This window comes from Paramormyrops kingsleyae, chromosome 14, assembly GCF_048594095.1.
Source record: "Paramormyrops kingsleyae isolate MSU_618 chromosome 14, PKINGS_0.4, whole genome shotgun sequence".
NCBI lineage: Eukaryota > Metazoa > Chordata > Actinopteri > Osteoglossiformes > Mormyridae > Paramormyrops > Paramormyrops kingsleyae.
The window spans coordinates 1,575,760-1,601,786 of NC_132810.1; the positions used below are offsets into that span (position 1 = coordinate 1,575,760).

General features: G+C 41.4%; 3 protein-coding genes and 2 long non-coding RNA genes across 6 annotated transcripts in view; 3 read left to right on the forward strand and 2 right to left on the reverse strand.

Annotated features, from left to right (window-relative positions):
* The window catches only part of LOC111857686 (uncharacterized), a 43,597-nt gene extending 42,901 nt beyond the window's left edge, over positions 1–696 (reverse strand). The window contains exons 1-2 of the long non-coding RNA XR_002841425.2: positions 452–696; positions 47–189 (exon numbers count right to left, since the gene is read on the reverse strand). This is a non-coding gene — a long non-coding RNA (uncharacterized lncRNA). The remainder of the gene's footprint in view (positions 1–46; positions 190–451) is intronic.
* Positions 697–729: 33 nt separating this feature from the next.
* gpn1 (GPN-loop GTPase 1) lies at positions 730–10,504 on the forward strand. The gene is made up of 14 exons (XM_023838789.2): positions 730–939; positions 1,335–1,428; positions 2,101–2,140; positions 2,469–2,535; positions 2,974–3,011; positions 3,246–3,324; positions 3,622–3,716; positions 4,578–4,623; positions 5,098–5,244; positions 5,820–5,902; positions 6,875–6,914; positions 8,989–9,079; positions 9,359–9,463; positions 9,723–10,504. Exons 1-14 carry the CDS (start codon positions 757–759, stop codon positions 9,809–9,811), a joined length of 1,197 nt encoding a protein of 398 aa, XP_023694557.2. The 5' UTR covers positions 730–756; the 3' UTR covers positions 9,812–10,504.
* A 1,300-nt stretch (positions 10,505–11,804) lies between these two features.
* LOC111857681 (uncharacterized) lies at positions 11,805–15,124 on the forward strand. Of its 2 annotated transcripts, XR_011982505.1 has the most exons (4): positions 11,805–12,735; positions 12,828–12,938; positions 13,148–13,249; positions 14,088–15,124. It is a non-coding gene; the product is annotated as an uncharacterized lncRNA (long non-coding RNA). The 2 variants fall into 2 exon arrangements; XR_002841422.2 differs by having other exon boundaries at positions 11,805–12,938.
* A 1,326-nt stretch (positions 15,125–16,450) lies between these two features.
* Positions 16,451–22,488, forward strand: stmn4l (stathmin-like 4, like). Its single transcript, XM_023838747.2, has 6 exons — positions 16,451–16,549; positions 18,927–18,999; positions 19,393–19,485; positions 19,730–19,944; positions 20,545–20,700; positions 21,915–22,488. The coding sequence occupies exons 2-6, from the start codon at positions 18,966–18,968 to the stop codon at positions 21,921–21,923; spliced, it is 507 nt and encodes a 168-aa protein (XP_023694515.1). The 5' UTR covers positions 16,451–16,549; positions 18,927–18,965; the 3' UTR covers positions 21,924–22,488.
* Positions 22,489–22,668: 180 nt separating this feature from the next.
* Positions 22,669–25,609, reverse strand: il17a/f1 (interleukin 17a/f1). The gene is made up of 3 exons (XM_023838740.2): positions 25,525–25,609; positions 23,915–24,144; positions 22,669–23,520 (listed from the first exon to the last, which is right to left on the reverse strand). The coding sequence occupies exons 1-3, from the start codon at positions 25,555–25,557 to the stop codon at positions 23,280–23,282; spliced, it is 504 nt and encodes a 167-aa protein (XP_023694508.1). The 5' UTR covers positions 25,558–25,609; the 3' UTR covers positions 22,669–23,279.
* Positions 25,610–26,027: the final 418 nt, after the last annotated feature.

Here is a 26,027-nt window from a genome sequence, read left to right on the forward strand (position 1 = left end):
AGTCATCTAGTATCTCTAAATTGCATATATGCAGTGTGTAACTTACTTTATGTGTATTTCCTGATGGCTCATCGCCACCATGCACTGGCTGAGTGGGAAAATCAGGTCTGGCCGATTATTGTCTTTGGAGGGCCAAATCCTGGTGGAGTGGGGGTGGCTTTTCATGACTATTTTCAGGTCCCTTGTAAGCTACAATAAAACAAGCAAAACATGTTAGAATTTTTTTGACTTCATTTTTAAAAGAAAAATATTCTGATTTTTTTCCCTTCATTTTCGCGTTTATTCATAGGACCTGAACATTTTTTGTCTAGGGAAAACGGACAGCCTGCCCTCTAGTGTCTATTTTTATTATTACATCCCTTAGTTTTGGCGACCACGAATTAAAGTGTATAAGAATATCATTTTGCATCTAATCTAATCAATATCATTATCCAATATAATTTAATCATACCTTTTACAAGGATTTTGAAATAATTATGTAATCGTCCTGTCGCTGTCTCCTTCCCCATCCGTCTTACAACCGCCTATCCTGGTCAGGGTTTGCGGCGTCTTGGCCTATATGTTAGAAATTATATAATGTGTCATTTAACATTCTTTCCTGAAAATATCTGTACAGCCACCGTAAATTATAGGTTATAGGTTTCTGTCAAACTGTGGTACAGTTCTGAGGTGGTACAAATATTAACTGTCGTACATTGGGACTACTTTACGACAGTATATATTCTTTACGGCATCGACTGTTTTACGTAGACAGAGATGGCGGCAGCGTCAAGCAGTCCGGGTGGAGATGGGTCTTTTTTAAGGGAAAATGAAGACTGTGGCGGAGAAGGACATTCGGGAACACCTCAGGAGTGTGCATCGGCAAAATGTCTGGACCAGAAACCCGTGTGTCTCATCGTGCTCGGCATGGCCGGGTCTGGGAAGACCACTTTTGTTCAGGTAGTTAGCTGGCACGCTAATGTCATTCGCGGTTACCGTTATCGGGCTCGTGCGTGTCTGCATGTCTGTCATAATGAGCAATTTTGAAGAGATGTTTGTAGTGCCCGTTTCTTACATTATCTGCCCAAAAACACCACGTGTAGGAGCAACGTCTGAGTCGTGTTTTCCCTTTGGATAGCTAACTCAACTCTATATTAACTTTATAAATATTGGACAAGCTTAGCTGATATGTTACATGGTTTACTGAAAAATAATTTTTAACAATTTTTATGCAGATAGAATTTTTTTTAATTGGATAGAAAAAATGACTTTAGTAGCGTGTAGGGGTTGCTGTAAAGTTACCAAAATAAGTACATTATTTTTTACCTAAGAAATGATGGTTCTTTTACTTCCAGCGACTTACAGCCTTCCTCCACACCAAAAAGTCTCCTCCTTATGTAATAAATCTTGACCCCGCTGTTCACGAGGTTCCTTTTCCAGCTAATATCGGTAAGCAATTTCACACTGGCTGGTCAAACAATGTAATAATATAGAGGCGTGCTTTTGGTAGTCTTCTGTATCTTCTAACCTTTGTGATGATGTCTACTTACCAATTGCCTTTCAGTTAAACCAGTGTTTCCCAACCCGGTCGTCAGGGACCCCCAGATAATCCTCATTTTTACTCCCAACTGGGAATAAGCAAAAATGTGGACTGTCTGGGAGGGAGCAAAATTTCATATTCATTATCTCTCTCTTTTGTTGATCTTAAAACAGTTACTATTAATTCCTTAACACATTAGTGTTACCTTTGGTTCTTTTCTGTTAATTGCTTTGCAACCCATTTTTACCTCTACCTTTACAAAACTTGTCCATTTGTTTTACCAGCTGTTCCACTCAGCTGCAGGTGTAAATCCTGGCCCCATCTGTTGTTGAGTTTGTGCATCAGCATCACCTCAACTATAACTCATAAAGAAGTCTGTTTATTGCCTTGCTGTGTTAAACAGCCCCTGTGCTTAAACAGTACACATGTCTACTCGGTTCTCCTCTGTATCTTTTATTTGTGGAGTAACTTAGTGTAAAATTAGAAATGAACCGTAACCAGGTCAGTGCATGTTCATCTCCAGCTTTTTCCATGCACAGTGCACTTAGCGGCTTGGTTAATCTCTCACTTTTGATTTGCAGATATTCGTGACACTGTCAACTACAAAGAAGTCATGAAGCAGTATCCTTTTTGTTATTAATTCTATACTTTTGCAAGGTTTTTTCTTGCTTTGGAAAGGTGGAATGATCAGTCCTGCAATATGGATTTTAGAATCGCATATTTAAACTTGCATGCTTCTTTAGTACTGCAGTGCTATTAGCATGCTGTGTAGTACAACAGACTGACTGTTCGCAACAATTGCTTCTCCAGTTTTAAATATAAAAAAATGATTAGCATAATGTACAGACAGTGAAACTGGCACTAGCTGATCTGAATTACTGAGCTTGTAGGTGGAAAGTTTTTAGATCCATAGCTGATAAAATTAAATTTTCCCTCAACGTACATGCAGATATGGCTTGGGCCCTAATGGTGGAATAGTCACGTCTTTGAATCTGTTTGCAACCAGATTTGACCAGGTAACAATAATAAAATGAAACAACTTTTCACCCTTTTGATGTGAATAACAGAAGCTATTATGTGAGTTTCCAGAACGTAAATAGGGGAGTCTTTATGATGGAAATCTCTCATTGTCTTGTACATATTTTCACTCGGACACCCAATCTCACTGGTCCATGGTGAAATGCACTTGATGTGAAGTGTAAAGGCTTACAGGAATGTAATAGTGAAATCTCTGGAATGTAAAAGTTGTGATTCTAAGACAAGCTTAACATTGTAAAGCATTTTCAATGTAATGGTTTGTTTAGATTTTGACTCGACTGTGGATTCATCTTGTTATAGCAGAAATGCCTGTTTGCTGCATTGATCACTTGCCACTAGATGTCACCTTTGCTGTTGATAGCGTCACTTTGTATTAATTTGCATATAATAATGCTTTCTCAACATCTTAACCCCAGGTTATGAAGTTCATTGAGAAAAAACAGAATAATCACAAGTAAGTTTGACACAATTTGTTAGTATTTTTGACTGTTTCTTCTTACAGAATTGACTCTTAATTTAGCACTCTTGAGACTGAATGTACTTACTGGTGTGAGGTATTGAAGTATTCAGTGGTCAGCTCCGGGGATACTACTGAACCCTACTCTCTCATTCTCACCCGTATGTCTCTTTGGAAAAAGTTTCTGTTAAATAATGTTGGTATTATAATGTGGAATCCATCCACCTATAGGTATGTTCTGATCGACACACCAGGGCAGATTGAAGTGTTCACGTGGTCGGCTTCCGGAACCATCATCACGGAAGCTCTGGTATGTATGTGAAAACACGCGTGTAACCTAAATGGTTGACCTCAGCCATGGACAGCCACTGCTTTCTGACACACTCGTAATCAATAACTGTGGTCTCATTCACCTGTGCTGTGAAAGGCGAGCGCCATGCCGCTTACTCTGCCCTCCACAACTTTACTCTCCATTTGCACTGCTGTAGCCCTGTAAGGGGGCTTCAAACTGCACATATCGTTAATGTGAGTCAGCCCATTCCTGAGTGCTGTAAGGCCAGAAAGCTGGTGCTGCAGAGAGGAGCTGATGGTGACACTCATCCCACAGGCCTCCTCCTTCCCCTGTGTTGTCGTGTATGTGATGGACACTTCCCGGAGCGTCAGCCCCGTGACGTTCATGTCCAACATGCTGTATGCCTGCAGGTCAGTGCTCCCATCTGCTCTCATTCCCCACAACACGAATAAGAGGAACATGAATGCACAACTACACACTCGGCCATTATGATCAACTGCTCTCAGGATCATTGCCTCTGTATTACGCTAATCAGTTTTTATATTTATAAGTGGCAAATTGTCCTGAACAGCCTGCTGTACTACAACAACATGTTAATAAAATGTGGTCCCCCAGTTACAAATGACATCAAGTTTACATTGTTCAGTGTTTCTCATCTTTTTACATTGTTCAGTGTTTCTCATCTTTTTACATTGTTCGGTGTTTCTCATCTTTTTACATTGTTCAGTGTTTCTCATCTTGTTACATTGTTCGGTGTTTCTCATCTTGTTACATTGTTCGGTGTTTCTCATCTTTTTACATTGTTCGGTGTTTCTCATCTTTTTACATTGTTCGGTGTTTCTCATCTTTTTACATTGTTCGGTGTTTCTCATCTTATTACATTGTTCGGTGTTTCTCATCTTTTTACATTGTTCGGTGTTTCTCATCTTTTTACATTGTTCGGTGTTTCTCATCTTTTTACATTGTTCGGTGTTTCTCATCTTTTTACATTGTTCGGTGTTTCTCATCTTATTACATTGTTCGGTGTTTCTCATCTTTTTACATTGTTCGGTGTTTCTCATCTTATTACATTGTTCGGTGTTTCTCATCTTATTACATTGTTCGGTGTTTCTCATCTTTTTACATTGTTCGGTGTTTCTCATCTTTTTACATTGTTCGGTGTTTCTCATCTTGTTACATTGTTCGGTGTTTCTCATCTTGTTACATTGTTCGGTGTTTCTCATCTTGTTACATTGTTCGGTGTTTCTCATCTTGTTACATTGTTCCCACAGCATTCTGTACAAGACCAAGCTTCCCTTCATTGTGGTTATGAATAAGGTATGGATATAAAGTCTGTGCTGCTTTCTGTAACGTTAGCAACCAACAATTTACGGTAATAAAATGTCAAAATGTTTGTGCACATGTCTATGTATATTTAATGTCAATTTTTTAAGGGTTTGTGTTGCTGCCTCTGCTGTAATGCTTTGAATATGTAAGAAATTGGAATCGAAGCTTTCTCAGGTGCTTTAGACTAATCATGCAACCAAGGATTTCATTTAAATAATTTGTGCAGATTATGATTCATGTGGTGAGAACTGGGCTAATTTCAGCCTTGATATTTTGAAGTGATATAGGAAGTACAGTGTTCATTAGATGTGTCCATTCATGTATATGGATGTACGTAAAAGAAAGCATCAAGAAACTAGTTTGTCTTTGTTGCTGTGTATGGTTTCAAAAACGGCTACTATCAGTCTTCCTGTAGAGTTCCGAGATAATGCGCCCTAACATTCATTTGTCCTTCTGGTACTCCAGACAGACATAATCGATCACAGCTTTGCAGTGGAGTGGATGCAAGACTTTGAAGCGTTTCAGGATTCCCTGAACCAGGAGACATCTTACGTCAGCAATCTGACCCGCTCTATGAGTTTGGTCCTGGATGAGTTCTACAGCAATCTACGGGTACTAGGAAAAGAACTACTCAACTACTCAAAAATAAATTTTGATATCATCTTAAGTTTTTATTTGGGGACTGAACACCCTTCCACCTCCTTGCACTGCTACCTAATCCCAAACTCATTGCACAAGGATACTTTAAAAAAAATTAACGTCCTAAATCAGAGCAATACTTGCACTGCCCTGTCTGCACTTGTACACAGTTTCCATCAAGTTCTAGCACTGTCGCGTCATGTCTTAGTGTAGTATGCAGCATGTCGTCTAGTCGCTGTAAATGTAGTATACTGTGTAGTTAATATGTGCATGTTAGTATGTCCTGGTACATTATTTAGTATGTAAATGTAACAGCACGGTACACAGAAATGTTTTTCGTCCTAGATGAATACATGTATATTAATGGGCTGACAGTAAACATCTCTTGAATAAAGAAAATGTTAATGTCCCAGGCTTTGTTAGCGGGGGCTATTCATATGCAAGTGCAGGATATTAGAACGGCAATTGAAAATGCATGTTTTATCAGACCTTGGGCACGATGTGCTGCCAGTTTCTCTTGTGCACTTTGGTTTGTGTTCCACACACAGGTGGTTGGAGTGTCTGCGGTTACGGGCAGTGGGCTGGATGAGATGTTTGTGCAGGTGTCAGAGGCTGCGAAAGAGTACGAAACGTGAGTCATGTAAAATTGCTTTTCCATTTCCTTTGTGGATTTCTCTCTGGGCTTTTCGCCGCTTGGAGGTGGCAAAATTCCCGCAATAGTTCTTTTTTAAAGAAAAACCTGCCAGGGCACAACTGTGTTTGCTATCTGCTCTGTAAACAGTTTGCGAGCTGGGCTCCAAGTTCCTGCTATTCTGAGACGGCGCGTCCTTTTACGTTACGCAACTTTGTTAATTAAAAGAGGGGGGGATTAAGAGTTATTTTTAAATAAGTGCTCTTTCCTTTGAAGCATCATCAGTCGTCGGCATGTAAAGCATGTGGAGGGTTTATGCTCGGAGGGAGCTTATCTGAACACACAAAATCCACATCTATAATCCTAAAACCTGGCCCACGTTGAACAGGCTTGAGTTGTCGGCCCAGCAAGTGGCTTGATGTGCCACGGGGTCTGACTCAGCGGCTCTGCCCAGTAATCTCCATTATAAAACCCTGACAAAGGAGTTGTGCTCTCACCCAACTTCCCCTACTACCTGGACTTTCTGCTTGAACTACTTTTTCACTAGCCGATAAAGACGTCTGAAATGCATTTTTGCTGAGATGATAGGCCATCTTTCCGTTTCTAAAATATGTCGTGTACGAGCATGGCACGTGGCCGAATGTACCAGATGGCATGGATCTGATATGGTCCAAATCAGTGTCTTCTCAAGCCAGTCCTTTCCTGTGCTCCCTTCCAGCTGGCAGCACAGCTGTACCAGGTATACAGTGTTTCATTGCTTGATTGTTTGTTTCAGGTGTGCTGGGAGGGAGCAGAAACATTGACTGACTGGGTTGAGAAACAATGTAACAAATAATAGAGAATAACTGCATCTGCAGTGACTTGAAATAAAGTAATGTGTCTGTGACGGTTCATGGTATGTCGGTGGAGTGGCTGCTGTGTGCCATTAAACATTAAAGTCCGTGTAACACAATACGGTGTATCTCCTTTCAGGGAATATCGGCCAGAATACGAAAGACTTCACAGAGAGTTGGTAAGTATCATGTGCTCTGTACGTCATTCCCTGAATAAAAACATGGAGAGATTTTTATTTGTATCAATAAGAATGATGCATCATATACACATGGACATCATAGTTTAACTGAGACAAGTATGAGTTTGCTTACTGTAGCTACAGGTTGTGACACATTGCAGTGCCATTTCCTGATTATTTAAGTGTCTGAATTTTGGTTTTGCCTGTCAGTGTAGCAGTAGCAGCAAAATAATTTATACTAGTTATATAGTTTAAATGAAATATAAGTAAGCCAATATATAAATTGCATACGAAACATTTTTCTTTCTTTTTGCGCTTCAGTCTGCTCACATCGCTTCCGTTATTATCGACGGCAGATCTGTATCGCATTTTTAGATGCTTGTCTCAGCACAGTTCTCCTCGTCAGCTGTGATGTCGTCGTGCTGTTTCTTGGTGTTCATCCTGGTTGTCAGGATTCCAGAGCATGATTGCCATGTGCAGGAGGGTGGTCCAGGTTAAAATCGGCTGGGTTATGTAGCCCAGTGTGCCGCTCCGGTCCTCAGGGACCTGTAGATGATCCACGTTTTTGTTCCCTACCTACCGGCAACTGGGAGGGAGCAAAAGGGTTGGGAACCGCTAATGTAGGCTGATCAATACTCACTTCCTCACCCGTCAGGGGCCTGCAGGTTAGGCACTTTTGCACAGCACCTGGTAAAATGTGCTCTTCAGAGGAGGTGATTGGCTTGGCATGGGGTTAATCAGAGGACATCTCACCCTGCTTAAGCGTGGGTGGACAGTCAAGCCTGGTACGGAATTTAAAATGGTACATTTGCTTGGGAAGAGGGAGGCGTCCGATGATTCCTTCTGTTAAGTGATTCAGCTCATCGGCAAGTCACTGCAGGTACCTTTTGGTGACTAAATATGTTACTATATACAGATATGAGAAAAGATTTGCGTAACCTTTGGAATTATCTGAATTGCTGCATCAATGGCTCTAAAATTGCATTATCTTCATCTATGTTTGTAGATAGTCTTATGTAACAGGCAGTTTAAACAATCATTGATGGAAAAAGTATGTGAACATCCCTTTATTGGCAATAAATGCAATGAATTGCTTTCTTTACCTACTCATTGGACCTTTGCAGTGGTCCGGTGGTATTTTGCGTCATTAAGATCTGTTTGACTTTTTTCATATTTATGCTACGACTTGCTTGAATGGGCTGCTTCTGATGACACTCCCACGTTTCAGTGGAACTGAGGTCTGACTTGGCCATTCTGAAGTATGGAAGGCATCCCATTTGATAGAGGTGGGAGGTGTCATGTCCAGGGAGTACAAATCCAGACCAAGATTTTGCTTCAACCACCCAGTTGAGGACTCTGTGACTGTGACTCTTTATACTCAACTGGTTGGTTGAAACAAAATCCTGGTCTGGATTTGTATTCTCTGGACCTGAGACCTCCACCTCTGCCATTTGAGCTGTTTTCTTGTTGATTTACTCCTGTTTCTGGATCACTGTCATGCTGCGTGACCCAGCTTCTTTTGACTTTATCACTGACATTCTACTGTGGGATTTTCTGATACTATTTGCAATTCATTAGTTGCTCAATGTGTGCAAGCCGCACAAACCACAATACAGGATCACAGCTTTATATGTTGTTCCTTCACCATGCTTCTGGGCTGGGATGAGACCTTAGTGCAACAATGTCATGCTTTCATGTTTTTTAAAGTATTGTAGCTTAACCAGAAAATCCCACTTGGTGCTTGTCTATGTATAGAACATCAGTCCATTATTGCTGTGGAACATCCAGTTGGTATTTAGGAAACTTGAGCCATGCCGCAATCACTCTGTGGTAACTTTTGTTTCGTATGTTGGACTCTGTGTTGTGTGTTAAATAGTAATTGGTATACCTTGGATTAAATCACTTTTTTGGAGCCATTTGTGAGGAAATCTAGATCATTTAAAGGGGTCTGCAGGGTTTCCCCGTGTGTGATGTGTCGAGCTCAATCCATATGAAAAACAGGGAAGCGGAATAGCAAACGAGTGGAACCGTGTGTGTCACTGACTGTCTCTCTTTTGGTGCGTGATTACCTCAGATCGAAGCCCAGAACAAAAAACAGCATGAACAGCTAGAACGACTAAGAAAGGATATGGGAGCTGTTCCCATGGAAACCTGCACTGCAACAGGTTAGTGTGACCCTCTCCTTGTGCAGTGTTGAAGCTTGGGTACTAAATAATGTTGCATAGACAAATAAGGAAGTCGGTTTGTCTCAAAAGTCAGCTGATTGAGGAAGGCCGTACCTGCTGGGGTCTGCTTTTGGGTCCCGTCATTTATAAGGTGACGGCCACAGTGAGTTTCTCAGCTGGTTTTGTGATAATAATGCCCCCCCCCCCCGGGTTTCTGTTCGTTTGTCCTTTAGTTTTGTGGTAGCAGCTGATTTCTTTGCGCAATTGCACATTTTCTAGAAGCTTCAGAGCAGAGTGGGCCCAGTGACCTCATCTTCACCCGGGGGAATGTGGATGACAAGGATGAGGAGATTGACAGTGACACTGATGATATTGACCATACAGGTACGTTTGGCTTTACATGGCCTAAGTGCCACCATAATGGCGTTACTGGAATGATAGATGCTATCTTTTTATTTCCATCCCACCCCCCTACAATGTCCTCAATTCGGAGGCTCGTCACGTAAATGAGGCCGTTGGTCACATGTTGACCCACCTCACACTGGCCTCCTGTTTGGGGACGACACGCCTCACGCTGTGTTCTAATGTGACACCTCCAGGCTTGAGGTTCAGTGCCCATTTCTGTCTCTCTGCTGTCCTTCAGCCACAGATGAGAGCAAGGAGGCCACGGCCTTCAAGAATTTCCTGCAGGAGCGGAGAGATGTGGTCGACATCCGCAACAAGAAGCTATGACATATGCCAGCCGCACGCTGGAGAGCCTTTTCTCGTCTTTCATGTTTTGCTCACATTCTAACTGGTGTGAGGTTTGCCTGGTCACTGCAGCCAGCACTGGCGGTCAGTGTTTCCCAGCCCGGTCCTCAAGGAGCCCCCAGAGAGCCCACTGGGAGGAAGTGACAATGTGGACTGTCTGGGGCCCCCAAGGACTGGGAAGTTAAACACTGCTGTAGGTAAAAACCAGTCGGATAAACTGGTCGTCTGACTGCTGCTTCCCGCATTTATTTTTGTATGTTTGTACAAAGCTCTTTCAGCGAGGGACATTAAAGACATCTTTTCAGTGAATGGCAAAGGCAGTTTTTGCGCATGAATGATTATTTTTGATTTTATTAAAATCTATAATGTAAATTTTGAATTTGAAAGTTTTACCGTTTTCTGTAAATGTAAATTAAATCAACATAGTTTTTCCTGAAGTATATCCTTCTCCAAATCCCCTAATAAATTGTTTTGATATGCTTTTTACAATTATTGTTTCATAATTACCAGCATATAGAAGTTGAAATAGAGTATTTCGGAGAAGTTATATGTTCAATGGATTGTCATGGCAAGTGATGGCTTTACTGGATGAATGTACTATCAGTGTTCCGCTGTGCCTGGAAAAATCAGGTTCTAGCCAGTTTGAGCTGAATAAAGGCGTGAGGATGTCTAGCAGAGCCTGTGCTCGTGAATGTCTCAGTGTGGGCTGCTGCTGTGAAATGCCAAATGTGAATGAAACAAAGAGGCGCGGAAACGCGGAGCGGCCTTCAGATGCCGGGTCCTACGCTTCCACCCCCACCATCTGCCACTCGGCACGCTTCGCAGTGTCTCTGCATGGAGACCCCGGCCCTCTGGCTCTCCAGCACGCCGATGACACTTCCGTGGCAGGTGCCCTCTTCTGTTTCTCTGTGAAACTCTTTCCATTCACTTTAGATGTGTTTCTCAGTCCCAGTCCTTGCGGACCCCCCCGGACTGTCCGTGTTCTCCCCCCCCAGGACACTCGTACCAGGTGTTCCGATGTTCTTGATTGTTTGGTTCAGGTGTGGCGGAAGCGAGCAAAAATGTGAACAGTCTGGTGGCCCCCCAAGGACCGGGTTTGGAAACACTGACTATACATTGCAACTGCATGCATTTTTGACTAGGGGATATACCATTGTGTTTGCTCTGGGGAAGGTAATGGGTGTCGTCCACAATGCAAAAGACCCAGTGTGATCTTGCTGCAGCTATGATGTCGTTGGACAGGGATTGGTGAATCCATATTGCATTTATCCATCCATCTGTCTTCCAGCTTCTAACCCAGTATAGAGTCCAGGGAGCCGGTTCTGAGGCAGGCTGCGATGCATCATGGGCAGGTTGCAAATTCAGGCTGCGATGCATCATGGACAGGTTGCAAATTCAGGCTGCGATGCATCATGGACAGGTTGCAAATTCAGGCTGCGATGCATCATGGGCAGGTTGCAAATTCAGGCTGCGATGCATCATGGACAGGTTGCAAATTCAGGCTGCGATGCATCATGGGCAGGTTGCAAATTCAGGCTGCGATGCATCATGGGCAGGTTGCAAATTCAGGCTGCGATGCATCATGGACAGGTTGCAAATTCAGGCTGCGATGCATCATGGACAGGTTGCAAATTCTGGCTGCGATGCATCATGGACAGGTTGCAAATTCATGGCAGCTCATGGTTATAGTCAGTTTGGGGAATTGTAGAGACAGTCTAACTGCCCCGCAGGCGGAAATCTGCACAGCATAGGGCAAACACACAAACTGCAAACATACATACATGGAGCATGCATGGAACAAACATAGATTCACATGGATCCCCAACACGACGTCCTGCAGGTCTGAGGTGACAGAGCTGCCTGAGGTAACCTGCAGCTTCACCGTGAACCTGTACTACATAAGCCAGGGGTCTCCAACTCCGGTCCTGGAGAGCTACCGTCCAGTCGGTTTTCTATCCTACCCAGCAGGAGCAGGTGTGGCTCATCAGAAGCCAAGTGGGAGAGAAAACCTACTGGATAGTAACTCTCCAGGACCGGCGTTGGAGACCCCTGACATAAACCAATGTTTCTCAACTCGGTCCTCAGGAACCTCCACACTGTCCCCCTGAACCAAACAGTCAAACATTCAAGAACATCAAATTCCTGGTACAGGTGTGCTAGGAGCTTAGAGGGAGTAAAAATGTGGGCTGTCTGGCTGGCTAGGGTAAAAGGTTTCATATTGATAGGTTTGATAAGTATTGAGGTGGTTAACGTTACGAAATCACAGCCTACAGGCTGGCGATCGGCCCCTTAGGTAACCCGAATCGCTCAGGTGTAAAACTCACAGCATCTAAACATTTTGCAGCTTGTGGGAGGCAGTAGCAGCTATTTGCCGTGCTGTTTCAGCTCTGAGAAGCGCACAGCTTCAGTCTATACATTTCAAAGGGCCTGCCAAAGGCAGCGAGACAGTAACAGCCCCCCGGCGAGCCCCCCGGTCCCGAAGAGCGGCATCGTGACCACCTCCTCGCACGTGGTGACGGCCCCCTGTCACAGAGCTCTTGTTCCTCGCTGAAAGCGGGTGGGCGGCGGCGCCCATCTCCCAGCGGAGGTGACTTCATTCGAGGCGGACGAGCGGCGCTCCCATTGCCGCGGCTGCGGGGGGTGTGGGGGGGGGCAGTGGCAGATGCCAGTTCGGCCGCAGAGCGTGAATCACCTCCGCGGTGGTATTTAACGCCGCTCCGATCCACGCCTCCTGTGGGCATGTTATTTAAGCTGTGCTGTGGGGGGGGGAATCGCTGGTTAGTGGCTGTTTGGCAAACTATACTCCCCCCCCTCCCCTCCCCACTGTGATTGACAGTTTTATTTGTCTTCTGTTAAAGGAAATCTGCATATGCTTCACCCCCACCCCATTAACCAAGACTCCAAAGGTATGTCATGAAGGAAATGTGACACATTTATTACCTAATGGGTTCGTCACCCCTTTGAAATAGGTCAGCATGGTTCTCTGTTGTGGCTGAAGTAGGCTTTGGGGTGACGACATTGTCAGACATGGTGGAAGGTATCAGGTTAACCATGACCTGGGAATGGACCTCATCAACCTCTTCATCATCATCGAGAAATTACCCAAGCGGTGAATAATACATTTCTCTTCCAGATTGATCTTTTTTTTCCTAATTTGTGCTTATTAATCTTAATTTGCTTTTTTGGGTCCTGAATTAAGTGTTGCTATGATACACAACTCATAGGGCCTACTTGTCAGAGATAAAACGTAGAATATTCTATGTGCTATATTGTTTACTATATTGTTTTTTTGTTGATCTATATGATCTGTGAACACAGGTAAGACTTCATAAAAGAGCCACTACTATTAAAAAGACCACAGATTCCATTCCAAGGAGAAAAAGATGCTTAATGAATTATTCATCATGCAGTTTTGTTAGGGTAAGTGATCAATATTTGGCAATGACATCACCGTAGAGCACATGGCCCTTTCCAGCTCCACCCTGTTGCTTGGATACCTGAATTTGCCCAGCCCCAGCTGGTAGACAGCTAATAGGTTTTCCCCGCTGGTCTAATATGTATGACCATTGAGGCAGAGCTGTGTATTATGATCACATTTTCTGCATTGATCATTTTTATTTGCATTTTTATCAAGCAATAAAATACTGTCGCCAAAGCTAGCAATTATAGCCTTTAAATAAAATATAGCTGGTGTATTTTTTCTGGTAAATAATGTATAACTCTTAAATTGCCACATGCAACGATAATAACTATGCTGCATGCAATGGCCCTAACGTGCAAAGGGTGACTGACAAATGCGATTTCGGGAGCCTGTTTGCATGCGTCCGTTTGTTCCTGGTTTCAGAGCATTGTCGGCGCACAAGGGTTAATGCATCTGCACTGTATTGAAAATACGAATAAAGGCTTCACTGGATTGGCTGGAAATTACATCACTGGGAGATTGTCCCTGATGATGAGATGTTCCTTTCCAGCACATTGTTTTTCATCCCCCCTCCCTGCCTCCCTCCCCCTCCAACCCAAGGTTGAGGTCAGAGGCTCATACAGGTTTATTTTGCACTGGCTCTGTTCACGTCTTTGAACAGAGCTAGATGCAGCTGATTCCACAAACAGCCCAAAGAGATGATGCAGGGCAGCCGCGACTCCTCCCCTTTTCCCTCCGCTTCTCTCTGCCTCCCCTCCCTGTCACCCCTTCTCTCCTCTCTTTTTCCCCCCTTGAACATAATGTCCCTCTGCTCCTCTCCTGGATTCCCTCCAACAGCTCCACCCCCACGTCTTCCTCCTCTACTCCACGTTCTCCCCTCCAGTGAGGGCGGGGGCAGGGCTGCGTGCCCACGGCAGCCTTGCAGCTGGATGACATCATCTCGCCGGTGCAAGCCAAGCAGCAAAACAAGACGACGTGTGTCTCCCTAAATGTGGCCACTCCCCCCCACTCCACCCACCAATAGTGAACTAAACCCTGCATGCATTGCATTGCACTGCCAACTTCTGTTACCTTATATCTCGCATGCTGCTCTTATGGGATTCGTCGTTTTAATCGCAAGTCTTGGAGCCACTTTATCCTGCTTATTAGGCCTGATTGCTGCATTTGTAAATGATTTTAAAGTCATTTATTGCAGATGTAAGGTTTGTTGTAAATGTGTGATGCCACGTTCACACCGGACATGCGCTGACAGAGACCCCAGAGAATAAGCCTGAAATGTTCTGTCCTCACATAACCTGTGTTTATTAATTTTCCACTGGGATGCATGCATACAACATCATGCAAAACAGCATCAGAAACTCTACAAGAGCTCATTCACATGCTTTACTGCTTTTATTTGTTGTCAGTTTACTTGTCATTGTGGCAGACTCTTTAACCCAAAATAACTTGTTATAAAATATGCTAAAACATTATTTATGACATATACAAGACATTTAAACCTCACAAGCAGTGTCCAATCAATGCAGCAAAGCTCTGATTAATGTTTTGTGACATGACCGCTGCAAGCATTTACAATTAAGACCATTCTTATATTAAAACGTCAGAAGTCTATATAAACTGCAGTGTCTGTGTTTTATTGCTGTGAATTGAAATATTAAAGAACTGTAATCAAAATGTGGGTAGTGGTTTATTCATTTTGGATTAACCAATATTAAAAATTTATATTATGACATTCGAGATGGAATATGACCCTTTTTTTTAAAATTATTATTATTGTTATTGTGCGGCATGAAATCTCCTCCAGTTTTTGGGTATACAGTCATAAACCTATCAATGCCTGTAATGCAAAGTAATAAAGGAAAGTTTTGCACTCAGTTATGTTCTTTTGAATCTGGTGAACATTTGTCTTCTGTAAAACTGGATTGTCTCATCTACAGTAGTAATGCTTGCTTTACATAACCTTTCATAGAGTAAAAATATTTCATTGTTTTATTAGGCAAAAAGTGGACAAATATGTGCCTATTTGTTTCTACTTATGCTAAGTGATAGCGGGAATTCGTTTAAATTAGTTTAAATTGGGTTTTATTTTGCATAGGAGAATTAACTGTTGCAGAAGAATGATGTCCAAAGAAAAATGATGAGTGATGTGCAATGATGTGTATGATGTGAATGAAGAATTACGTGCAAAGACATACATGTTTGTTGTAAGAATTTTACTGCAGGATTTTATTGCATTTAATGTGTTTCATTTTCAAAAACATTTTCAAAAACATTTCATTTTCAAAAGCAATAGTCATAAGAATATTTGAATATAAAGTAGGATTTCTTGGTGTTATTAATTCTTCATCATCAATTCTTCATCGAAATAGATCAGATGGTATTGCATAATATGCAGTGAAACAATATTAAAATTATTTTCACTTTACACTTTAATCACAGTAGCAATTAAGGAAAATAGAACTCAACTACAGATAAATCGACTGCATCTTGTTTTTTTGTTTAATATACAAAACTGACCTGAGATCATCAGAAGTCGTTTTCCTGAACTGGGTATAGATAGTGCAAAGGAGGAAATAAATAAAAGGCAGCATTTGGGTAAGAACCAGAGAGAGAGATTGAAAGCTTGAAAGAGCCATTGACAGACTGCTCAAACATTACAAGCAAGCTTTCAGATTAGCCAAACAAGTGCTCTGGCTCCGATACCACTGGTGCTTTTGCACTGATGCATTGGGGGACCCAGAAGAGAGAGCCTTTGTGTGCTTATTTTTAGAAGTGCCTAAATTTACAAACAGGCCAGCACATGTTAGTTGCTACGAAGCCATCCAAAGATCACATTATTCAGGACAAAAGGGCTCAGATTTCCCTTTGCTGTGGCTAAAAGAAAACATGGCTTTGCACATTTCTGTAGATGTATAATTCATACTCTACAGTATATGCCTTTACACCAGAACGGGCTTGTCTTATATGTATATATGTATAATTTTATAACAATAACTGCATAAAAATCTCCCGTTTGAATTCTTTAGTGCACACAGCAGGGGAAGCTTCTCTTTGTTATTCTTGATTGATGCCTGCTGCTTGCAACAAAGAGTTAACAGGTAATCCCACTCTCCCCCACCCGTGTGCTGTGCTCTGAAAGATGCTAGCCCATCAGCAGCCAGCATCCCTCTCGCCCAATGGCGTGGCTAGGAGGTGATGTCATGCTGTAAGGCTGGTGGTGCTGCTGCTGCGAGCTCTGTATCAGAACAACAGCAGCTTGACAAGAGAGAAGCTGAAGAATATAACCTGTCTTTAGAGAGGTAAGTCAGCTTTCATAATTGCAGTAGGCTAATTATTTTAATGATAGTTAATAAGCAGTTACTGTTAAATCATTCTTTTGAGTATATCCTTAATGAAACAGGCATCCTGCACTGCTTCCCTACCACTGCAATTGCAGTTTCAAAAGGACTTGGTTTTAGCACATTTGCTGATGCCATAAATTATGAATCATATGCAGTTGCTCAGTTGTTGTTTTGACTTTGCACAGTGTGTTTTTTTCCTGGGTTTGAGGAAACTGTTGCACAAAAAAGCTGTGGAATGAAATCGGGCATGCATTATCTTTTTTTTAGGAAAAGATACTAAATGGTAATCAATGCATAGTGTTACAAGCAAAAAAATGGTCATATTATTCACTGCATTGGGAGCTTTGGACATAGGTTACTGGGGAGTGTTTTATAAGTGAGGAATGTGAAAGACAATGCAAAAGCATGCATGCTTCAAACAGCCCCGTAAAGAGCTACAGACTGGGGTTTCCCCTTTTCCTTTAGACTGACAGGACGTCATTAAATGTTCACCTGTGCAGGAAGCTCGTATTGATCAGAGTTTTATTTGAAAGCGGGTGCTTGCAGAGTGTGGGCTGAGAGTTCTTAGAAATGGGGATGTTGCTGAGTTTTGTTGATGCAGAGGAGCTTGCCATCCTCACACAAGAGACAAACTTTTTAATAACTCCCATTTAAATTGGGTGGCTGATACTGTGACCTACACCATAATGTGTATTTTTGATATATATTTGATATATTTTTAGCTTGGGGATTTGCTTCTCTGTACATCAGTAGCTACCAAACTCATCAGTCTGCCTGGATGCCATTCTAACTGTTATAGCAAACAGATCATAATTTAAAGGGATAAAAACAATAATGGTGAATAACTGAGGATTTTTTAAAAATTGAGCCTGGATTTAATATACTGAATGAAGAGGGAAAAATATGTATTGCTCATCAGAGATGACTGTGTGTCTAATTATGAACCCACTGACTCATCAACGAGGCCCAGCTCTGAGTGTGACTGAACCACCTGTCACTCCGAATGCATGCAGGCCACAGTATAAATAAGAAGTTAATGCTCCTAATGTGTGCAAGACAGATCCATAAATAGCAATGATCAGACTATAAAAATGACTTTAGGCTCTGATATGATGTCACACTGTCGTCGAAGTACTACGTCCTCACACTTTGGTTGTGGTTGTTCTGATTTGTGGACAGACTGTGAATTAGCTATACTACTGAAATACCCACAAGTGCATTTCAGTTACATTTTTTTCTGCTCTGTGATTAAGTGGGATTTCAAGGTGTTTGGCTTGACATGAAGAGGATTGCATGCATATTATAGGGGCCTTTATTCTTAGACCACCTTCTAAAATAAATATTTGCAAGTAATAAAATATTGTCTGCATTGCAGGTCAGACTGGCAGATATATTAAATCTACAGATATGAATGCAGACTCATGTCAGCATGCTAAGCTATTGCACAGTTGCTGTGTGTCACTCTTTAGAATAGATTTTTAAAAATCTGACACATTTAAGCAGAGGAGGTCCTCTCGTAGATGACGATTTTGTCTTGGGGGGAAAAAAAAATCAGAGTCTAAATTTCTCCCACAGCAGCATTTCTTCAAAAATTGTGCTGTTTCTATTTTGGCATGTTGCCAATTTATGGCCACAGTCTTCTGGATGTTTCTCTCTCTTCTGATTTACTGTTCTGTCAGTTCTGACTCAACTTCCCCTGCAAAAAAAAAAAAAAAAACCAAACCGATTGTGTGGGCGGTATGGGAACCTTTACTGCGGGACTTTCATTATTTCATTTGCTTCATTTAGAAATGCAGTGGGATTTTTTTATGATAATTTCTGCTAAGTGAAAATAATGTTTTCTGAATGGTAGCTAATTATGTTTTTCAGAATTTACTGATTAGTGTCCTACTTCATAGCAGTTTATTTAAGACCAGATATTTTTAATTTATGCAATGGCTTAGCATATATAATTAACCTGGGTGGTTATCTTCCTCTTACCTGAAATTGCCCTGTTACTAAAGTGATACTTTGGTAGTTAATTAACATTATAAGTTAATTAGGTAATGTTCTGTATATCTTCAATTGATCTTTATGTTGGCAGAGATCATAGCAACAGATGTTTAAGAATTGGAATGAACCAGGAAGTAGGCCCTGATTGTTAGGAGACCAAACTCAAACATGGTGTGGAAAAACATTCAAGGAGTTTTCAGTATCATGTAGGATACTTCTCAGGATTGTTGGTGAATATTCTTGGCACATTTGTGGTATTATAGGATGAGGCTAAAGTGCAGTTTTGTTGATAGTAATGTCTTGGCAGGATTTTTAATCCAACTTTCATACCCTTTCGTACCAGGTCCCACTCTACAAGAGCCGCTACACATTTCACACTGAGATGTTTAACAACTGTGGCAAAATGACACTTTCAGGTATGTTAGAGAGCTTACCCTTTGCCTTTGTTTCTGTTTTTGGTGTTTGTGAACATACCTGAAAATAAAGTCCTCAAAGGAAAATAATTTTAACTGGGACATATTTGTTGATATGAAAAGAATTACTGGGAATTGGCTGCTTTTGAGGGGTTTCAAAGATTAGTCATTCAAACGAACATGGTTTTTGAATGACACAGTGAAGCACTGAATAGCATCTGATAGGAAATCACATCAAAAGCCTCCATTAGTGGACAATCAGTATTGCGTCAGAGATAATCCAGTGTGCACAGATAATTCTACTCCACTATGATCTAGATTAGTATCGATAAGGCAGCCATGGTATGCTTTGAGTATTTATGACAGGCTTAGTGGTTTCACTGTTTCCTCCATCAGCATACAAAGAGAAGATAAAAGAGCTCCCCCTAGTGTCTCTCTTCTGTACCTGTCTGCTCCGTGATGCTGAAGGGAAGCCTCAGAAAACAAAAGGTAAAGAGGAGAAACCCCTCGTCTTCTATGCTTGACTTACCTCAGGAGTAACTGAGTAAGTTTATTCCAATTGCAAGCAAAATGCTCACACTTATGCAGTAAGATACCGATAGCTGATGCCTAGTCCCTCGTTGTGGCTTCTCATTTGCTGTGGGCAACACTGTTTAGCATCACGCTAGCACCATGCTTATATATTTTAAGCTTATCTATTGTTTCTATTTGGTCTTTCTATCTACTGGTCCAGCCTCTGCAGATGTTGTGGACCTCAACTTATGCGTCATCAAGGACATGGAAGTAATTGAGTTGAATAAGCGGGTGTCCGGACAGGCCTTCGAGGTCATTCTCAGGCCCCCCTCTTTCGATGGCGTGCCCGAGGTTAGTGCAGCCCTGCCCCAGCGTGGAGAGCCATCCCAGGGACAAATCCAGAGGAAGCTGCCCATCGCAGAAGAAAGAAGGAAGGTGAGAAACCTGAGGTGGAGAAACTTAAGGGGAGACATAGGTGTGCTGGTGACGTCCTTCTAATTATCAGTAAACCACGTTTTCTTTAGTTAGCGCCTCATGTCGGGTTTCTCCCTGCCTTCGGGGTAGGCTATGGGCCCCCCCGTGACCCTGAATAGGACCAGTGGTCATGGAAAATGGATCATTTTGTACATCTTTAGGCTTCAATAATCAAATTTCCATTTGCTCCATATTGTTTTCTTAGGATTTTCTTTTCCATTGTAACTGATCACTTTTCTAGAGGCTGCAAAGTCATATTATAGTGTTGATGCCACTTATTGTTCATTTCTGTATAGTGTTTATTGAATTCCTATTTAGGTTTGATGTTTGAAGTTTATTTATTAAAAAATGCATTATGACAAATCACTTTGATTGATTGGTTCATTGTTGACTCTTGACTCGAGGAAGGTCTTTAATACTTTGAAGTCATTTGAACAGTTGCTGTCCATATATCTTAGCCACATTCATTACATGAGATAATTACATATTAGCTGAGCATATCCTGCATATCCTGATGACCGCATCCAAATGATCTCACAAAGAATTTCATCTGCCCCCTAGTGTGAGAAAGCTGAACTGCTAGAGCCCCCAGTGGAGGAGAGGAAACATAAAACTACGCAAAAGTATGGTGACGAGGGTCTACACTCTGAACGCAGGATCAAAGAAGAGTTGAGCAATACAGAAGCCATCCTTTCTGCTGAAAGCCAGGAGGAAAAGGTATTGCAATTGTTATTTTTTGCTTAATCTAATAAAATACATGCAGGATAAATATCCTTCTTTTAGTCATTTTCATTTAAAAGGATTCAAAGATACAGCAATCCAGTGGCTGCTAAATACAGCAATCCAGTGGATTCTAAATTCAGCAATCCAGTGGCTGCTAAATACAGCAATCCAGTGGCTGCTAAATACAGCAATCCAGTGGCTTCTAAATACAGTAATCCAGTGGCTTCATGTACCCCCACCTTCAATTCCCCGTTTTCAGCTCTCAATACAAAGACGCATCATATAGATAAATCTGCAGTTCTAAATTCTAAATAAATCTTTAGCCTGTTACTATATGAATGCAACGGATAAACTTCCATTCAGCCTTTACCCTGCCTTTGGCCTTCTGCTTCCTACGGTCGGTTCTGGGCAAGGGCATAGATTTGGGTGTGGCAGTAGACGTGTCCCTGCCCATATTGTGGGGCTACTGTATGTTTAGGGGGGTGGGCGGTTCAGGGTTGATTCGGTCCCTTCCGATGTTGAAAGCAAACCTACACCCTTAGTCCTGGATTAACCGAACACTTAGCGGAAGAGTGTTTCTATATATCCGTTAATGCTACCAGTCAAAGGTTTTTGCACACACTAAGATTCACTTAACAGTTACTAAAAACACACTCAATATTCCTTGCTAGCAAATAAATAAATAAAGAAATAACAAATACATAAACAAATACATTTACATGTACAGTATGTTCACCATTTGAGTACCTTTACCAGCAAGAAAATGACACATCTTTGATTCATCAAAGTAACTTCCTCTAGCAGTTATAACAGCAGAGAAAATTCGAGGCATTCTTTTCTACAAGGGACATTACATACTGCTCTGTTTCATGGGATGAAACAGTTAACTAGTGTATGTAAAGCTAAAGGACGGCCTAGAATTTGACTATTCCATCACCACACAACCACACAGTAGGATGTCAGACATGTAGGACGTTACATACTCTTTCCATGTTATAAAGGAAACTTGCTCTGTTTGACTTGTAATTTCATTTATAGTTGTTCACGCAAGTTTCCAGTGCTTAACAGGAATAAAAAATCGGCAGTTTATGAAATAAATGGAAAACCTGTGGTGTGCAAAAACGTCTGGCTGGTGGTATATCTCATACAGCACAACTTCATTGTCATATTTGTGCCGGGCTTTTCCTCTCAACGTTTCTGCATTTCAGGTCCCATGAGGGGTTCCCACGACAAACATTTCGAAGGCATCTCACCAAAGGACTGACTTTACTACTCAGCTTGTTCCCTGGAAGAACAAACAGTGAACAACCGAAGAGATGGAAAAGCTTACAGAGCAGAACAGTGCCTGGTCTACCTCAAAGTGTGGACCTAGACTGATACAAATTCTGGACTGATTATAAGGCTCTAGAGAAGCCGTCTCTGTCTTTTGCTCCCGCGCCAATAGTGCCAACAGCGTGAGTTTGTACGTGGTGGTCCTGTGCTCATCTTAAGACCTACATTAAGAAGAAAGGCTACCGTAACCAAGCGTGTGCATGAGTGCGTGCTCGCATGTGTGCGAACATGTATGAGTGTGTGCGTGTTTAGTGCTGAGTGGACTGCGTGATGTGCTTTCAGCCCACGATATGCCGTCGATGGCTGATTTAGTTGTTTTTATGGAAGGATCTGGCAAAGCCAGTGTAAATGTTAATCAAATTAACAATTCTCTGAACACATTTGATATGTCTGTTCAGTGATGTACAGAAATATATTTTAAGCAAAGATCATTAAAACTGCTGTTCAATACCACTGTTCCCTTGTGGGTTTATTGCACAAAATTTATGTTTTAAAATTGCACAGTAGCACATTACAAAACTGTAATAACAATGTACATTTGTAGCAACCACTTTATTCAGTGCTTAGAACAACCTGCTTTTTGGTTAATCCATTCGTGCCTTCAAGTTACACAATGATGCTTCAAAAAATGCTCTGGTGGCTTCATATTACGTAAAATCTTAGGGGGATTTCAGGAAAGACTGAACATTGAATGGCTACTATTTGTATTTCCATTTTATAGCAATTATATTTAACTTTATTGAGTCACTGATTATTCAAATGTATGTATTATTTCAATAAATAGATAAAATCTTAAAACCTTATTTCCTAAATGTTAATGCACAATCAAATACATTAATAAATTAAATAAATACATCCTCCATAATGAGTTAGAGTAAAAATGGATTAAAAAGAAGATAAACAATGATTATGAAAACGCTAACAGTAATGTTCATTCCAGAGGTGGATTGTAGAGGAGGTGGGGACAAGCGACTAGAGGAGGCAGGACCAAGACATCTGATTGGTTGGACCCACCTCTTCTACAATCTGATTGGTTATCTCTCTGAACCAATCATTTTTCCTTATGCCCTCATAACATTTTTGTGTAAGTAAAACTCCCATGAGCATAAAGAGTCACAGTCACAGAGTACTCAACTTGTTGGTTGGGAAAAAAAACCTTGGTCTGGATTTGTACTTTCTGGACCTGAACTGTCTACCTCTGGTAGATTCTGAAGTACTGCAGCCTCCATCGCTGGAGCCTGCTACTTCTGATGCACTGTGTTTGGGCGGACACAAGTACAGCCCACTTCGATGGTCTGGCTCTCCAGCTTATAGTAGTACTTCCTCTGGTTCCCCTCCACCCTCTTCAGGACCAGGATCTGCTGGAAAATTGGTCGGGACTCCACATCCATCACTTCCTCCCCCAGTGAATTCCGACAGCCAGCTAACAAACACTTGGCCTGGGCGATGTCTACAGGAAATCGTGTGTCATCGTGGGTGGTTCTGTAGGTGCAAGCAGATAGAGAACCAGGGCATTAGTCTTACTCATTTTAACCAGCTTGCTGGTTATTTAGCTCAGTGTTTCCCAATCCGGTCCTCAAGGACCCACAATCAGTCCATGTTTTTGCTCCCTTTGAGCTCCCTGCCAGACAGGACAGTCCACATTCTTGCTCCCACATTTTTGCTCCCCCCCCCCCCCCCCCCCCCAAGTAAATGTGTATTTATTGGTTAAGTCATAAATGGTTTGCCATCAGCGCCCCCTAGTAAAGACTCAGCCCCCTGTCCATTCATCTCTAACTATGCCCCTGAGCCAGATTAAGCAACTAAAATAATGCTTTTCACTTCAGTGCTTTAATATACACTATAGATTCAGGAAAATGAGTTATTAACATGTCACCTGTACATCCATGGGGACAAGGAGTGATTAGCCAGCTGGGGTACTGGGTCAGAGGTGATCAAAACACTGGGGTCCAGCATGAGGTTCACCATTTCTGTGTGAGCCTGTGACTCCATCCCTTTGGAAGCCCTCTTGGTTTTCTCCAGTCGATACTCTGCTCGGCTAACCCTCAGTCTAGGTAGCGCCTCGGAGCCCCGGATGGCCACGAGAACTCCCAATGCTGCGAGAACCTGGAGAACGCAGGCATTAAAGCAAATAAATATGCCAAGGAAATTCACTGCACGACATCTAAAGAATCTCACATGAGCAGCTTAACTAGGTAAACACCGCCTTCTTAAAACTACGCGGGAACACTAAATGCCATGTTTTTAGTAATTTATAGACACCTACATAACAAATAATAATGCATTCATAAAGCATTATAAACAAGGCTATAAATATTTTGCAAAAGGCATACCACATTATAACTATGCGTGTTATGCATTACAACAGCCTTATGAAGCTCTCATCCATAATGCACTACTTTTATAGTGCATTATAATGACTGGTAAAAGCATTACGGATGCTTTGTCCTGCATTATAAAGGTATCTAGTGCATTGTAGATGAGATCTTCGTAAGGCTGTTACAATGCTCAATACATATGGCTATAATATGTCATGCCTCTTTATAAATATTTATAACTGTGTTTATAATGCTTTATGGATGCATTATAATGCATTATAAATGTGTTTATAAATTACTAAAAACATGGCCTTAAGTAAAGTGTTACCCACTTTATTAGAGGGGGCACAAGTAACTTAGTAACTCAGTTACTACTCAGGTACAAATCACAATATAGTAACTGAATTAAATACATGAACTGTTCGGATTGATTAATGATGAACAAATATGGAATCGGTATGTAATTAATACTTAGTTTCTGGCTAATCAATACATTAAGAGTGTACTATTACATTAATTGTTCCCACTGCATTCTAGGAACAGCCATGAGAGAAAACTGACAGTGAGTAACCATTAGGCAGTTTACACAGTCAGACAGTTGTTCTCTGTTTACGCTAAAGATCACCCATACATAACCAATACAGTACTTCTTAGAAATAAGTTACAAATAAATGTTACTGTATGATGGTTATATAATTTCCATATAGCAGATTCTTGCATTTGGTAATTCTATGTTCTATTCATTGCCATGAATGCATAGTTAAATATATTTTCCTAGGATAATAGTGCAAAAACTTGCAACATGCTAACTTATTTTGTAATATCTGTCAGATCTCAAATGTATAGCAACCTGTAAACTGTCACGGTAATTGACACTTAATTTCTAGTCAACCAGTCAACCAATGCATTAAGTAAGAGTTTTACTACGTTATTTGTGCCTCCTCAAGTTACCAAAGCTGCTTCATAAAGAAAATGAATCTGTAATGCAACAGAAAAATGCCAAAAAAATCTCTCAGCCTGACTAGTCAAAAAGAAAGATAATAATTGCATAATGCCTAAACCCTGTGACTAGAAATCCAGATTTAATTAGAATATTGCACAATATGCAAGATGATAGTGCCCATGTAATTTAATTGTTTTAAAAGGAGCATTTGCAATTAGCACTCACCGTCAAAGTCAGCAGACTGATCACTGAAGTCATTTTTCCTCTTATCTCACCTACAGTGACTGCAGTTTCTGTGGGCTGTTTTTGTAGTCAGGGCAGCAAATTTATATACTGATTTAAAGGCGTCGTTTCTTATGTAAGCATTTCCGGTGGCGTCCTCATTGTGATGATGATCAAATAGGAGGAAGAGGAAACATGAGTGACAAATAGCTATTCACTTCCAATAAGTCTCACCGCAGATTGTACACCAGAAGCAAATGATGCTAATGCGGTGGATGATATGTATATGCCAATACTGACATTTTAATTATCAAAGAGTCTTTATGACACCTATAAAATGTGATAGTATTAAAGATAATTAAGTATTGCTAAGTATACGATGGACAGGCATCCTGTCCAGGATATTTCCAACCCTTGTCTCCTGGGCTTTTGGGGATGCAATCCAGACTGGATGTTGCATGGTGAATGCATGAATGAAGCATTGAAAAGGCTATTGTTACATTTTG

Bases quoted from the DNA above. Each gene is read 5' to 3' on its own strand.
- gpn1 (XM_023838789.2), top strand. From the start codon at position 757: ATGGCGGCAGCGTCAAGCAGTCCGGGTGGAGATGGGTCTTTTTTAAGG. The intron at 2,141-2,468 runs GTATCCTTTTTG...ACGTACATGCAG, and splicing joins TACAAAGAAGTCATGAAGCA to ATATGGCTTGGGCCCTAATG. The intron at 9,464-9,722 runs GTACGTTTGGCT...GCTGTCCTTCAG, and splicing joins TGATGATATTGACCATACAG to CCACAGATGAGAGCAAGGAG.
- stmn4l (XM_023838747.2), top strand. From the start codon at position 18,966: ATGTTTAACAACTGTGGCAAAATGACACTTTCAG. The intron at 19,000-19,392 runs GTATGTTAGAGA...TTCCTCCATCAG, and splicing joins TGGCAAAATGACACTTTCAG to CATACAAAGAGAAGATAAAA. The intron at 19,945-20,544 runs GTGAGAAACCTG...TCTGCCCCCTAG, and splicing joins TCGCAGAAGAAAGAAGGAAG to TGTGAGAAAGCTGAACTGCT.
- il17a/f1 (XM_023838740.2), bottom strand. From the start codon at position 25,557: ATGACTTCAGTGATCAGTCTGCTGACTTTGACG. The intron at 24,145-25,524 runs GTGAGTGCTAAT...TGCGTTCTCCAG, and splicing joins TCAGTCTGCTGACTTTGACG to GTTCTCGCAGCATTGGGAGT. The intron at 23,521-23,914 runs GTGACATGTTAA...TTGCACCTACAG, and splicing joins TTGTCCCCATGGATGTACAG to AACCACCCACGATGACACAC.